This window comes from Choristoneura fumiferana, chromosome 21 (genome assembly GCF_025370935.1).
Source record: "Choristoneura fumiferana chromosome 21, NRCan_CFum_1, whole genome shotgun sequence".
NCBI lineage: Eukaryota > Metazoa > Arthropoda > Insecta > Lepidoptera > Tortricidae > Choristoneura > Choristoneura fumiferana.
This window is the reverse complement of record NC_133492.1, coordinates 5,012,884-5,025,673: the sequence shown is the minus strand read 5'-3', so window position 1 is coordinate 5,025,673 and position 12,790 is coordinate 5,012,884. Positions and strand designations below refer to the sequence as shown.

At 39.6% G+C, this 12,790-nt stretch overlaps 3 protein-coding genes across 3 annotated transcripts; 2 read left to right on the top strand and 1 right to left on the bottom strand.

Annotated features, from left to right (window-relative positions):
• Positions 1–227: 227 nt before the first annotated feature.
• On the top strand, positions 228–6,543 carry LOC141439554 (V-type proton ATPase subunit D 2-like). The gene is made up of 5 exons (XM_074103842.1): positions 228–567; positions 1,449–1,687; positions 2,059–2,140; positions 2,617–2,731; positions 5,677–6,543. The coding sequence occupies exons 1-5, from the start codon at positions 301–303 to the stop codon at positions 5,847–5,849; spliced, it is 876 nt and encodes a 291-aa protein (XP_073959943.1). The 5' UTR covers positions 228–300; the 3' UTR covers positions 5,850–6,543.
• Positions 6,544–6,607: 64 nt separating this feature from the next.
• Positions 6,608–8,520, bottom strand: LOC141440071 (uncharacterized). The gene is made up of 4 exons (XM_074104553.1): positions 8,174–8,520; positions 7,915–8,084; positions 7,308–7,388; positions 6,608–6,734 (listed from the first exon to the last, which is right to left on the bottom strand). Exons 1-4 carry the CDS (start codon positions 8,433–8,435, stop codon positions 6,651–6,653), a joined length of 597 nt encoding a protein of 198 aa, XP_073960654.1. The 5' UTR covers positions 8,436–8,520; the 3' UTR covers positions 6,608–6,650.
• Positions 8,521–8,595: 75 nt separating this feature from the next.
• LOC141440072 (NADH dehydrogenase [ubiquinone] 1 alpha subcomplex subunit 13-like) lies at positions 8,596–10,533 on the top strand. The gene is made up of 3 exons (XM_074104554.1): positions 8,596–8,771; positions 9,022–9,242; positions 9,886–10,533. The coding sequence occupies exons 1-3, from the start codon at positions 8,675–8,677 to the stop codon at positions 10,021–10,023; spliced, it is 456 nt and encodes a 151-aa protein (XP_073960655.1). The 5' UTR covers positions 8,596–8,674; the 3' UTR covers positions 10,024–10,533.
• The last annotated feature ends 2,257 nt before the right edge of the window (positions 10,534–12,790 follow it).

Sequence of the window (12,790 nt, the reverse complement as noted above, 5' to 3'; positions counted from 1 at the left end):
ACAACTCGCACCTTTAAAATTAAATAATTACATTTTTTTTTATTTTAAGATTCAATCAGATTGTGTTTTATTTAAAGTTTATGTGAATATATAAAATTGTTTCACTTTAATTTTAAAGGTGCGAACGTCGCGTAGCAGTATTTTATTTAGGTATGGTTTTAAACCAAACCAACCTCTACAAGATATTCTTTGTACAGGCTCCAAAAACACTTCATGATCAGCATGACATGAGATGTCTCTGCTGTCACTTGTCATAAATACGAAAAAACTGAAAGATACGTCACGAAGTTAATCACCAAAATGAACACAACCGATCGCTACCCCGCTACGGCGTCCCTGTTTATGCTTCGGGAGATCAAACGCCGCCAGGAGTTGGTACACAGAGGGCATGAGCTTCTCAAGCGGAAGACCGAAGCCTTGAGGTTCAGGGGGCGTCAGACTGCCTCCGACTTGTCAATCACGCAGGGCATCCTTGGACACACGCTGAGAGAGGCGTATATATCGCTGGCGGCTATAAAGTTTACTAATGGAGAATCTAATGCGCTGGTGCTTGAAAATATTGGACAGGTGAATAGGTTTAAACAGGGTTACGCTGGAGACCAGGGCCTAATAAGATTGTTAGGTACTCAAACAGCTTAGTAGTGCACTAATAACTGATTGACCCATGTACTTTATTTTAAATCTCTATTCTGAAGCCACATTCGTCAGCACACTAAATATCTAAAGTACCTAACTTGAAATTGAAGTTAGCTCTGCAGGGCTACTACGAAACTCGAAACTCGAAGTTCGTATCGTACCGTCCCTCTCGCTCTCGTATTAAATAGTATAAGTGTCAGAGGGACCGCACGACACGAACTTCGAGTTTCGTGTTTCGTAGTAGCCCTGCTGGCACCGGTAACAAACTTATATTTCGATGTTAGCGATCGCGGTGCATAAACGGATTTAAGAGCGTATACCTGTTGAGCTGGCAACGTTGCATTTTTGTTAGTTTTTCTTGATTATTCCATAAAAATTTAATGAAAAATTAAAATGTGGTCTGATAGAACTCTTCTTAATATGTAAGTCTCAGCAGGTATAAACGCTCTTAACGGCCGGTCGCATTCACCATCTCTTTCTAGTCATACCGTGTGGCAGAAATGGGTAAAAAGGTCGTGATTCCAACTGCGATAGACAATAAGGCTGCCGCAGCATGGCACCGGCTCCTCGAGCACGCTGTGGAAGCCGACCTTGTCCCTCCGGACCTCCTGGTTACCTGTGACCAGCCGAATGACAGGGGTCCGACGGCACGTGATAGAGGCCGAATGGAGCAGATCGGACGCGTAGGCAGTCTTCCGACTGGGAGCCGACCGGCCGCGACGGTAGCCGAAGGCCGCAAGCTGCTTAAATTTCATTCAAATATGTGATGTTAGTACTGAGCAGACGCTCTACTTAACCCTGTCCGCACGCAGGCCCAAGTCCGCGTGCGCCGCATCCCCGAGAACATCTCCGGCGTGGCCACGGTCTCGCTCCAAGCCATCGAGGAGTCCGGCATCAGCGACTCTCTGCGCTACGCGGGGCTTGGCGCCGGTGGACACCGCACCGGCGAGGCCAAGAAGGCCTTCAGGGAAGCCGTCCATATACTGATCAAGTTCGCTTCGCTAAGGAACACTTGTATACTGCTGGATACGGCTATACGGTCGACGTTGAGGTACGGGTACAAGATGAACAGCTAATCCTATTCCTACTGTAGCGACTCGTAGCGCCATCTAGTGAGCAAATAAAAAAATAAAATCGTTCTCCGCGTCATCGAAGTTTCTTAACTCGGACAGACTTGGACGCATAGGTATACAGGTATACACAACTTCCGACGCCTGGAGAGAGATTTCTCTGTTGTATATAGTCTCTCAGTCTCTCCCACAATACTAATATTATAAACACAAAGTGAGAAAGTGAGTATGTGTGTGTGTGTGTGTGTATGTTTGTTACTCCTTCACAATAAACCGCTGGACAAATTCAGATGAAATTAAGCGCGCACAAACTACCGCAATTGTTCGAATAAATTCAGCCTTATAATTTCAGAAAAGTGAACGGCATTGAAAAGGTCATAATGCCAAAACTACACAACACCGAGAATTACATTCAAATGGAAATGGCTGAAAGGGTACGTTTCTGCTTCTCATTTATGTTGGCCTACATGTAGGCGGATAGAAAAAATAAGGGTGGCTCTCGACTGAACAATCATTATGGATTATGTATGTGTGCAGTCAGAGAAACTGCAGAGCTACTACGAAACTCGAAGTTCGTGTCGTGCGGTCCCTCTCGCTCTCGTATTAAACATGTGTCAGAGGGACTGCACGACACGAACTTCTAGTTTCGTAGTAGCCCTGCTGAATCGCGCAAAAGGGTAGAACCTTCGTGCTACTGATGTTATAGTAACATTCCATATCATCTGCATCTGCCTAAGAAGTCAAAGCGAAATTGATTGTTTATTTATTTGAAACTATGCTATGTTTACATGACCTTACAGAAAAATCCAATGCACCTTGAAACTTGAACTTATTACATACCTAACAATGAAGTTGTAAAAAGGTCCTACCCGGTACGCGATTAGTTTTGTCGACCTTTTGACTTTTACAGGAGAGAGAAGAGTTACACAGATTAAAAATGGTAAAGGCGAAGAAAATTAGAGCCAAGGCTTTGGCAAAATTACGTCTTGAGCACCCGGAGTCGGGAGGCAGTGGGGAATCAAGTGGTAATTATGTTTAATGATTCACAGTTTAAATTAGACATATTTTCTATGGGCGGGTCGCTATTACCTTTATTCTTTAGTCAAGTGGTGACAAGTAATTAACACACAACTAATTAGGTATACAAATATTTTGCCTACAACGTTATTTTCTTTTTTGGTAAGTTACAATTTTAACTTTACTGCCGAATATACAAGTAATTCTAATTTCCCGCCAACTTGCAAAGCCCCTAGTCGTAGTATGAAATATTGCCAACTGTAAAAAGTGTTAAGCCCGATGCACACTTTCAATACTTGTACTACTTATTACTTATTTTGTGCTTTGGTCCCTTGTGCCGCGGGTAAAGGTAAGTATATAGTTGTAATGTATACAGGGTGTCCCAGAAGTACCACGTCACAGTGACACCAGAGGTAGGCCAGCTCAAGAGGAACCTAACCACCCTAACATGACCCCAGTAAAAGTTGCACGGTTTTCGAGTTATTACCGAAATAAAGATTTTTGGGGATACTCCCCTTTGTCTTGACATTTTTAGTACCAGCATCGACTTGGCAAGCTTTTAATAACAGTTTTTTATGTGTATCGAATCGTGAATAGTTACTTCAGAAGTGCAGTGTGTTATTTTGTCAGTAACTACCGTAAAATGCTGAAAAAAACTTTATTAATCTTGATTTAAGTTGTCTCAAAAATAAGAATTTCAACTTTAACCATCTGCCATGAAAAAAAATTACTAGAAACGAAACAAACAAATAACGCCAATAAATTAGACATGTTATGCAGATTCAGAAATAGTATGACACATGTATCTTACTGGAATAACATTAGGCATTCTTATCACTTTGCTGATGCCGCAAGCCGTCACTGTTAAGTAAAAACATGTTACATTACCTACTAATTTATTGAATCAGGCGTTACTTTGCCGAGGTTCATATTAATGAACTGAAACAATCACCTACTTTGCTCACCCGCGACCTTATGATAGCTACGTTTATACTAGAAATGTGTGTTCATTCAGTTCCTCCTCCTCCACACTGCAAAAATACAGGGTAGTTCGAAGGACTCGCGCTGCTAGCAGACTTGACACCCCACACTTCAGTCTACTCGTGACCACGGCCACTGTAATGTTGCCGAAACGTCGAGGTAAATATTACTCGTGTGTGTAAGCGTGATAAGTCCCGTCGGTGGTATTATGAATATGAATGAAAATCACGAAAGTTTAAAACGTTAGATAATATTATTTGGTTAACGCTATAATCTGGACATCTTTAAGGTCAAAGTGAACAGACACCTTCTAGACAAACGTGTACCATCTTAAGCCTCATCTTCGCCTTTCATCAAGGGAGATTGAGGCCAAACGTAAGCCTATTAAAAATATTCTAAAACCCGATTTATTTCAATGAAATATTGTGGACTGAAGAATCGGCTTGCAAAAGGGATGGATATTTCAATTTACACAACGTCCATAGCTGGCAGACAGAAAACCAACACAGACACATGAAGAACGAGAAGATCGGTCCCAATACCAATTCAAAATTAATTTGTGGACTGGAATTCTTAATGGACAAATTGTGGGACCGGTCGAGTTGCCTCCTTCCTATTCTTAATGGTAGAAACTATTTACAGTTTTTGCAAAACGACCTGCCTATTAGAAGATGTACCGTTGGCACTGACACGAACCATGTGGTACCAACAAGATGGTTTCTTGGCACATTACGCTCGGCTAGTCCGTGAGCACCTCAGCGAAACATTCCCTGAGAGATGGATTGGTCGATTGGGATCAATTTTATGGCCACCGCGTTCCCCGGATCTAAACCCACTAGTTTTTTTTTATTGAGGATGTTTAAAAGACAAAGTTTACGCGAAACCAATACGCTCTGAAGAAGGATTGCGGCAACGAGTATTCGACGCGGCCCGTACCATATCGGAAGTCAGTTTACGAAAATTGAGCCGACATTTTATTAAACGATGTTTTTTGTGCATCAGAGTCCATGGGGGAAAGTTTTAACATTCCAATAAATGAATGAAAGATAAACCTGTTTTTAACCACCCACGCAAAAAGAAGGGTGTTATAAGTTTGACCGCTATGTCTGTCTGTCTGTCTATGGTACCGTAGCTCTTAAACGCGTAAACCGATTTGAATGCGTTTTTTTATTATTTGAAAGCAGGTTTTCTAGCGATGGTTTTAAGACATATTCTATCAAAATCGTTTCAGAAATATTGAACTTTGAAGTGACAAAGTTGGGGATTTTCCAACTTTTTTTTGGTTAGGTTATATCCGGTTCTTTAGGATCCGGTCCTAGCCTTGAAAAGGGAGACAAATATTAATATTTAACCTTCGTGAATTTGGCAAAATAATTGTATCAGATAATAGATGAGCTATCGCTATACACAGCATTTTTGTACCACTTAGCAGGGACTGCTTTCGGAGTTCAAGTTTTAAGTTGGTTCGATAGGGCTTCGCTAAAGTGATAAGAATGTCTAATGTTTTTGGAGTGAGATACATGTGTCATACCATTTCTAAATCTGCATAACATGTCTAATTTATTGGCGGTATTTGTTTGTTTCGTTTCTAGTAATTTTTTTTCATGGCAGATGGTTAAAGTTGAAATTTTTATTTTTGAGACAACTTAAATCAAGATTAATTAAGTTTTTTTCAGCATTTTACGGTAGTTACTGACAAAATAACACACTGCACTTCTGAAGTAACTATTCACGATCCGATACACATAAAAAACTGTTATTAAAAGCTTTCGAAGTCGATGCTGGTACTAAAAATGTCAAGACAAAGGGGAGTATCCCCAAAAATCTTTATTTCGGTAATAACTCGAAAACCGTGCAACTTTTACTGGGGTCATGTTAGGTTGGTTAGGTTCCTCTTGAGCTGGCCTACCTCTGGTGTCACTGTGACGTGGTACTTCTGGGACACCCTGTATATTTTTTATATTCGTTGCAGAAGTTGCAAGTTCCCGATCGGCATCCCGCATCCGCTCCATAGAGTGCCTCACCAGCATTCTTTACACCTGCAACTCGCCGCTTTCGTCCACCACGGACTCTGCTGGTGACTACAGCAGCTACAAGCCGACCTGCTGTCCCCCGGGCTGGGACGATGAGGACCTACTGTTTTAACTTTAAGGGGCATAGCTTACTACTTCGCCTTTGAGATTGTTACTCTTATAATGTGCCCCGAGCTTTATGTTGCAATACTAGGCCCTTTACAACGAAGGGCGAAATTCGAGTCTTGCCGTCCCGCTCACGCTTATATTATTTAAAACAAGAGTGAGATGGACGGTGCGATACGAATTTCTAATTTCGTAGTAGCCCCTCAGACCGCTTAGGGCCAGTACAGACAGACTGCATTCCAATTCCAACTGCAATGTACCTAATAACTGTCAACTGCATTGCAGTCAGCACAACTGCATGCAAACTGCACCTCTTTGCGATTGAAACTGTCTCTTATGGAAGAATATTCATGCTTAGTTCATAATGTTACCAATTAATATTGTATTGTAACGGCTTAATTATTTGGCTTATTCCTTTTAGAGCGTTTTCAGATTATCCGATCCGATACCGGTATCGGACGCTGATACCGATATCGGGGCAAGTAAAATGTATCAAATATGATCCGATGTCGGATCGGATTATCTGAAAGACAGACACTCATACATTTTACTTGCCCCGATATCGGATCGGATAATCTGAAAACGCTCTCACCCACCCTAAGACCCTAACCCTACGTTAGTATCTCTTAGTAGTCTGTGGGGGATACTCGGAAACGCGTAAACGGAATAAGCCAATTATTTTAATTTGTCCTATTATTAGTTGCCAGAGTAGGTTATGTTGCGTTTTAATAATAAAAAAAAATAATGTACTGACCAAAGTTTTATTTTAAATGTAAAATTTAAAAAAACATAGTAATTTAAAAACTCATTACAGCACCCAGCCGTTGTCCAGCCGCTCTTCCATGGGCTTCGTAAAATATTGGCATCTTCGGAACTTTTCAAGTATTTCACCCTGTAAAAATAACGTGAAATATCCGAGGCATGTTTTATGATGACTCAATACAACTGGAAGTGGAAGTCTCTGTCTAATAAGAAGAGTTAATAACGTCAGGTGACATAAACAAAAGTCACTAACTGCAAAAAAAATTGTTGAATATAATCACTGCCACCTGACTTTCACTGGTGCCACCGACGCACGTGTGCGTTCAAAATATATGACAGCGGCACTGGGCGAAGTTCCGAAAACGCATATGTGCGTCGGTGGCAGTGAATGCGTTAACCTTACGATGCTATGCATAAGTTTGATTATCCCTCTTAACTTTAAGTGGTAATTAGTGACTTTTTCGTGACACCCGACGATAAGATACTGGTATTATTATTATTATTAGCGGTTAGTTTGAGTGTGATTGATTAAACATTGTCAGGCCTCCCACTGGACTAATGAACTGACGATATCGCGAGTGTTGCGAGCAACCAGTGGATGCAAGTGGCGAGTTGTCTTTCACTGTAGCATTCTAAGGGACCTTATTCAGCAGTGGACACCTGGCTGATGATGATGGTTAATATAATTAAGATGCTAACTTACTGGTCCTGTCTTGTTGATGCACTCGCTGTAATAAGTGATGGCACTGGATCCGGTTCCATACAACGGATATTTTAAATGCATCTAGAAAAACATAACTGATGAAACATTGCCTAATTAGCCCTTACTTAAGCAGTAGCGGTTTTAGGGTAGGGCGCGGTGGGGCAACCGCCCAGGGCGCTGGACAGGGGCGCCTGAAGCCTATACCTTCTAGAAAATCACGCCCCCCCCCTCTCCATATACGCTTATGGTGCTAGGAAAAAAATTGGAAATTATTGAGAGCCCTAACTAGTCTTTGCGAATATTTTGTCATCTTTTATAACTGCGTCCTTGAAAGTAAAAATTTGGTTCCAGTCTGGTAATTCCTGTACCTGCTCAGTGCGCACTGCCCTACTTGTGACACCGGGCAGTTTGAAACTTCGCGGGTACCATCAGCCAAATATGTGGTCTACCACCCTAAGGTTGATAATTGTTTGCACGTCATAAAACAATAATGCCAATAGACGTGTCTGTCAACTTGAAAGTTGGACTTTAGCGACATGTTCATTTGGAACTTGTTTAAAAATTGATAGACCACTTATTTGGCTGATGGTACCACAATATAACTTACATCTTTATTAGCAGTGATTTCTAGATTGCGGGGTTCGAAATTGTCTTTGACATAATTCGCTTCGTATTCAGTGCAGTATTCCGTGACCGGTTGGGAGGAACCGAGCTCCTCAATCACTTCCTCCAGCATCTGTTCCCAGAAGAAGTCCGTGAGCATTCGCTTGCGGATTCCTTAAATAAAAAGTGGTCAATTAGATCTATAAATTCCAAACTTTTTATTTTTTCAAAATTTTCCATCCATCATCTAATTAATGCTTTACCTTCGGAATGAGGAGCTTTTTTTGGAATTTTATATTCGCGTCTCATCTCACTGCCTATCTCTGGAGGTGGTCTTCCATCCTGTAAAATCCAAGGACGGCTGAAATTCTTTCCTTTCCCATAAGCCGAGCGTTCCGGAGGGACTTTCGGATACAACTTGATCCGTTCTAGGCCCTTTATTTTTACGGCGTCATCTTCGTGCTCTGGTTCAGGGATATCGGCCTGAGCCTCAGCATCAGAGCTAGTTGGCTCTGGAATATTCATGATTTGCAATTTATTGTTTAAAAATACAATACTTTCGAAACAGGCTCAAATTTTTTTATTTTATCAATGATGTTGTCGCCATGGAAACGATTGTTTTTATTTTATTTGAAGTTCTGCAGTAACCCGAATTTCATAATCTGTGCTGTGCGGTGCAGCTGTCAACAAAAAGTCAAAATCAGTTGAGTTGACTGACATTTTTGTGGATTTGCTAGAGTCGGTGGGATCCCACAAAATTCCTAATGGATTGTGCTGTAGCTCGTAAACAGGACTTGCCCCCTCCGGGGGGCTACAGGCCCATTCCATACAAACGGATCCCTGCGAAACAATATTTTAGCGGTAAACGTTTACTATTGTTTATAAAATTTATTATGTAACTTTGTGTAGGTTAGGTCAGTTTGTTATTTTCATAAAAATAATCACTATATTCAGGGGTTTCTGGCCTAATTTATTCTAGCTCAATTTGCCAAATGTCGCTCTCAATCTTAATAAAATCATAACATGCATTATTGTTGGTCGAAATCTAATAACATAGTATTTTCCTACTATGATTCTAGATTTGAATCATTCTAGTTGTTTTTGATTCCAGGATATGCCATGTTTGCGGGCTTTATCGGTATGACCACTGGAGCATTATACCTGCAATATCTTACCTACAAGCAGATAAAGAAGCACGAGATTGAGATGCGCTCGGCCAAGATGGCTATTTATCCCATGCTGCTTGCGGAACGCGACCGGGAATACCTTAAACAGCTGCGCAGGAACCGTGACGCTGAGGCAGAGCTCATGAAAGATGTGCCCGGATGGGAAGTAAGTATTTTAAAACTTCAGTGTCATTACTTGTTATTAATGAAATTGAAAGAAAGAAAGAAAGAAAGAAAGAAAAGTTTATTTTGGTTCCAAAATGTACCACCTAAAACTAAGACTAGAACTAGCACTAAAACTATGTTACTAGGTGACACGGCAGGATACCAAAAAGGGAAAATTGGAATTGAAAGTTTTTCTTTATTTCCTCCTGGAATGTGGTCATATTAAAAAGATTAGAGTGGGTTGTAACCTAACTAATTTTATAAATAATATTGTTGTTTCAAAATTCAATGTCTCAAAAAGTTGCTGAACCAATATTAATGAAACATGACTAACAATCATGGCAAAATTGATTGTTTGATGTTGTGCATTGTTTTCTGTTTTATGCAGTTAATTCCTATTTTATTGGTCAAAATAATTAGTGGGCTGCATTAAATATAGAAGTCAACAATTAATTCAATCAATCAATTCTTAACTCATAACATATTTTGTTATGAGTTAAGAATTGATTGATTGATTGAATTAATTGTTGACTTTTATATTTTTTATCAACAATGGGTCAACTCGAAATAACATACCATTTTAATTTAGACATTCCAGAAGTTAAATTGGTCTTGGAGTGCAAATTGTTATTTAATTTTTTCAGGTCGGCACATATTATGGTGAAAAGGTATACAAGCTTCTGCCCAACGATACTCTTGTGGAGCCCATCTTCCACGAATACTATGCCCACACAGACCCCAAGGAGTGGTACAAGCGTGCCTACATTAAACTGATGTCATAAACCTCTACATCCTGAAGAGCTGATCTTTTCAACGCCAATGACAAATACGGAAGTTGCGCAACATGTATTTAATCTAAATGTCAAACTTTTAGGCATTTGCTACTGGCTGTAAATAAAACGTTTCATACGGAGTTTTAATGCCTGCGGAATTGTGACAGTGAATTCACAACCCTTTGTAAGTATGCCATTGACAAATACAGACTATAACTGCTGGTGGTAATATCTGTATGACAATCAATGTCAACTGTACTATAATATTCTGCATCATGTTTGCGCATAGTGACTTTTGTATTCGTTGTTGGTGTTCGAAATGCAGACATAGAACCTTGTAACAGCAAGGTGGTGATATGTGTGAAATTTAAATCAACATTCAAAATATGAATTTGAGTGAATCACCATTTAGTTAATTGAATGAGGATGTGGTAGATTGGCTGCAAACTGAATTTCCGTTTTATAATCATTATTTTATTGTAGTTATTAATTTTAAAAATAAATCAATGTAAGCAGTCACTTGAAGTTTCAATAAAGAGAAATACATAGCTTCAAGAAGCATTCCATGACAATTTGGAGGAAATGGTATACTGCCAAGCCGAGTCAAATAAAATACCTAGCGATTTCGAAAGTGGTTCCCATTCATACAAACTTTGGCCCATATGAATAAAAAAACAAGCTTTTGTAGAAGTTAAAATAAATTTCTCCATTCATATGGCCCATAGAGTACAATTCATGGCGATAAGGCAAACTTCGTTGTCTATACATACTGTTTTGAACTTTCGTGATTTTCACTTATGAGTGAATACCAACAATCGGGACTTATAAATTACGCTAACAAACGAAAGTAATTATTACCTCGACGTTTCGACGACATTACTGTGGCAGTGGTCACAAGCAGATAGTGTAGTGTTCATTACCTACAGACAATGTGGTTGAAACATCGAGGTAAATATTATTACTCTTGCGTTTAGCATGATAAAGTGAAAATCACGAAAGTTTAAAACGTTATAAGTGGCCTAAACCTCAGCAACTACGCAAAACCAACCTTCAAACACGTCAACCCAGAGGCGTCTTAGGCCATGTAGATGTAGCGCACATGTGCAATCATTACTTTAGCGTCTTCTAGTAAGCGTGCGGTCAAAATAGAATAGGGACAAAATATATCTCTCTCTCTACTGAGCTCTTTTTACATGGGGTCGAGTTATAACTAGAGAGCGGATTTGAAGTAGCGATTACAAGTTTAATATGGATAAGACTAGTAAAAGTAGGTATTTATTTTTATCAAAAAGGTGCATAATAAATAGGATCTATTATGTTTTAGCTGTATAAAACTTCTTTAATTAGAATGAAATACTTTTCTTTATATAATATGGTTATCTTTATTAATATGGTTTCACGGGATACCCGTAAAAGTAACAAATTTGGAGTTGAAATAAAAAATACAAAAAGACTCCAAATAACCAATCATACTTTTCTTTACATATAGTTTGTTGCAAGAATAATATTTATTGGATTTAATTATCTATAAGATTGCATTGCAGTAAATAAGTAAGTAAGTAGGAATAAGAACTGTAAGACCAATAAACAATATCATATCTAATAAATAAATCTTGTTTACCTTTACTTGCCCGAATTTCACTTGCCATACCAACGTTTGCCATAAAATATATAGAACCATGCTGTTATCAGGATTTTTTAAATGTAATGTTTTTTTAATAGAATGCAGCAGGTTAGGTTAGTTTAGTTTAATGTCAAATCTGAAGAAATACTATTTCAGAAATAAACTACTTTATGGAAAATGAAAATTCTAGAAAACGATACATTCGGGCATATGAAATTCGGGCAAACCAATAAATCTATCTATCTAGGTATCTAACCAATCGCACAAGTCCTATCCATATAAAACTTGTAATCGCTACTTCAAATCCGCTCTCTAGTTATAACTCCCAATGCCTTAACCAGGGTTGCCAGGTCTTTTTCGAATAAATATCGAACAGTGAGCAAAGGAATAAACGCTTCCGACGCAATCCGCGAAATGGGTCGAAAACAATCAGCGCGTGCACGAAGCGGCAACATCGATTGTCGACAGTTGAATCGTTTAAAAGGGAGAAAAATTTATCAGAAAAAAAAAATACTGAACCGCCCATACTTCGGTATTTTTGTTATACCGAACACCGAACACAGTGCTAAAATACCGAAAGGTTCGGTAGAATACCGTATACCTGGCAAGCCTGGCCATAACACGGGCGCACATTCCTTGAAAGAGCCACGGCAACCAAGATATGTTAGGTATGCTAACATAAAAGGAAGAAGTAAAAAGTAAACTTATAATAAATAGCAGCTGCAGTTACTACAATACAAACCCGGTATGAAAAGGGACGGCTGATGTAGTGGCTCCTAGCGCCATCTAGTGAGCAAATACAGAAACTCTGGCCGAATCCTACATCGCGCTATCGAAGTTTCTCAACTCGACGCATATATGCAACTTCCGAGGGTCTTCCTTCGGACTTCGGTCGCGTGTCAACACCTGCCTGGAGATAGATCTCTGTTGTATCCTCTTGTCCTCAAAGGTTGAGCTTATGTCTTTGTGATAAGAGTACAATAAAGTTCCGATTTAGGCCGATGTTTTGCCGACGGAAATCCGTCAGAAGTTGTATACAAACATGCGTCCGAGTTGAGAAACTTCGATGGCGCGATGCAGGGTATTGGAGTGTTTTGATATTTGCTCACTAGGTGGCGCTAGGAGTCGCTCCAACTTCTTATTCAGCGGAAG

Excerpts from the sequence above, each read along its gene's own strand:
- LOC141440071 (XM_074104553.1), bottom strand. The coding sequence starts at position 8,435 with ATGAATATTCCAGAGCCAACTAGCTCTGATGCTGAGGCTCAGGCCGAT. Across the intron at positions 7,389-7,914 it reads AAATCACTGCTAATAAAGAT|ATGCATTTAAAATATCCGTT; the intron begins GTAAGTTATATT and ends ATGTTTTTCTAG. Across the intron at positions 6,735-7,307 it reads GCATCAACAAGACAGGACCA|GGTGAAATACTTGAAAAGTT; the intron begins GTAAGTTAGCAT and ends TTATTTTTACAG.
- LOC141439554 (XM_074103842.1), top strand. The coding sequence starts at position 301 with ATGAACACAACCGATCGCTACCCCGCTACGGCGTCCCTGTTTATGCTT. Across the intron at positions 1,688-2,058 it reads GCTATACGGTCGACGTTGAG|AAAAGTGAACGGCATTGAAA; the intron begins GTACGGGTACAA and ends TTATAATTTCAG. Across the intron at positions 2,732-5,676 it reads AGGCAGTGGGGAATCAAGTG|AAGTTGCAAGTTCCCGATCG; the intron begins GTAATTATGTTT and ends TATTCGTTGCAG.
- LOC141440072 (XM_074104554.1), top strand. The coding sequence starts at position 8,675 with ATGGATTGTGCTGTAGCTCGTAAACAGGACTTGCCCCCTCCGGGGGGC. Across the intron at positions 8,772-9,021 it reads TGCGAAACAATATTTTAGCG|GATATGCCATGTTTGCGGGC; the intron begins GTAAACGTTTAC and ends TTTTGATTCCAG. Across the intron at positions 9,243-9,885 it reads AAGATGTGCCCGGATGGGAA|GTCGGCACATATTATGGTGA; the intron begins GTAAGTATTTTA and ends TAATTTTTTCAG.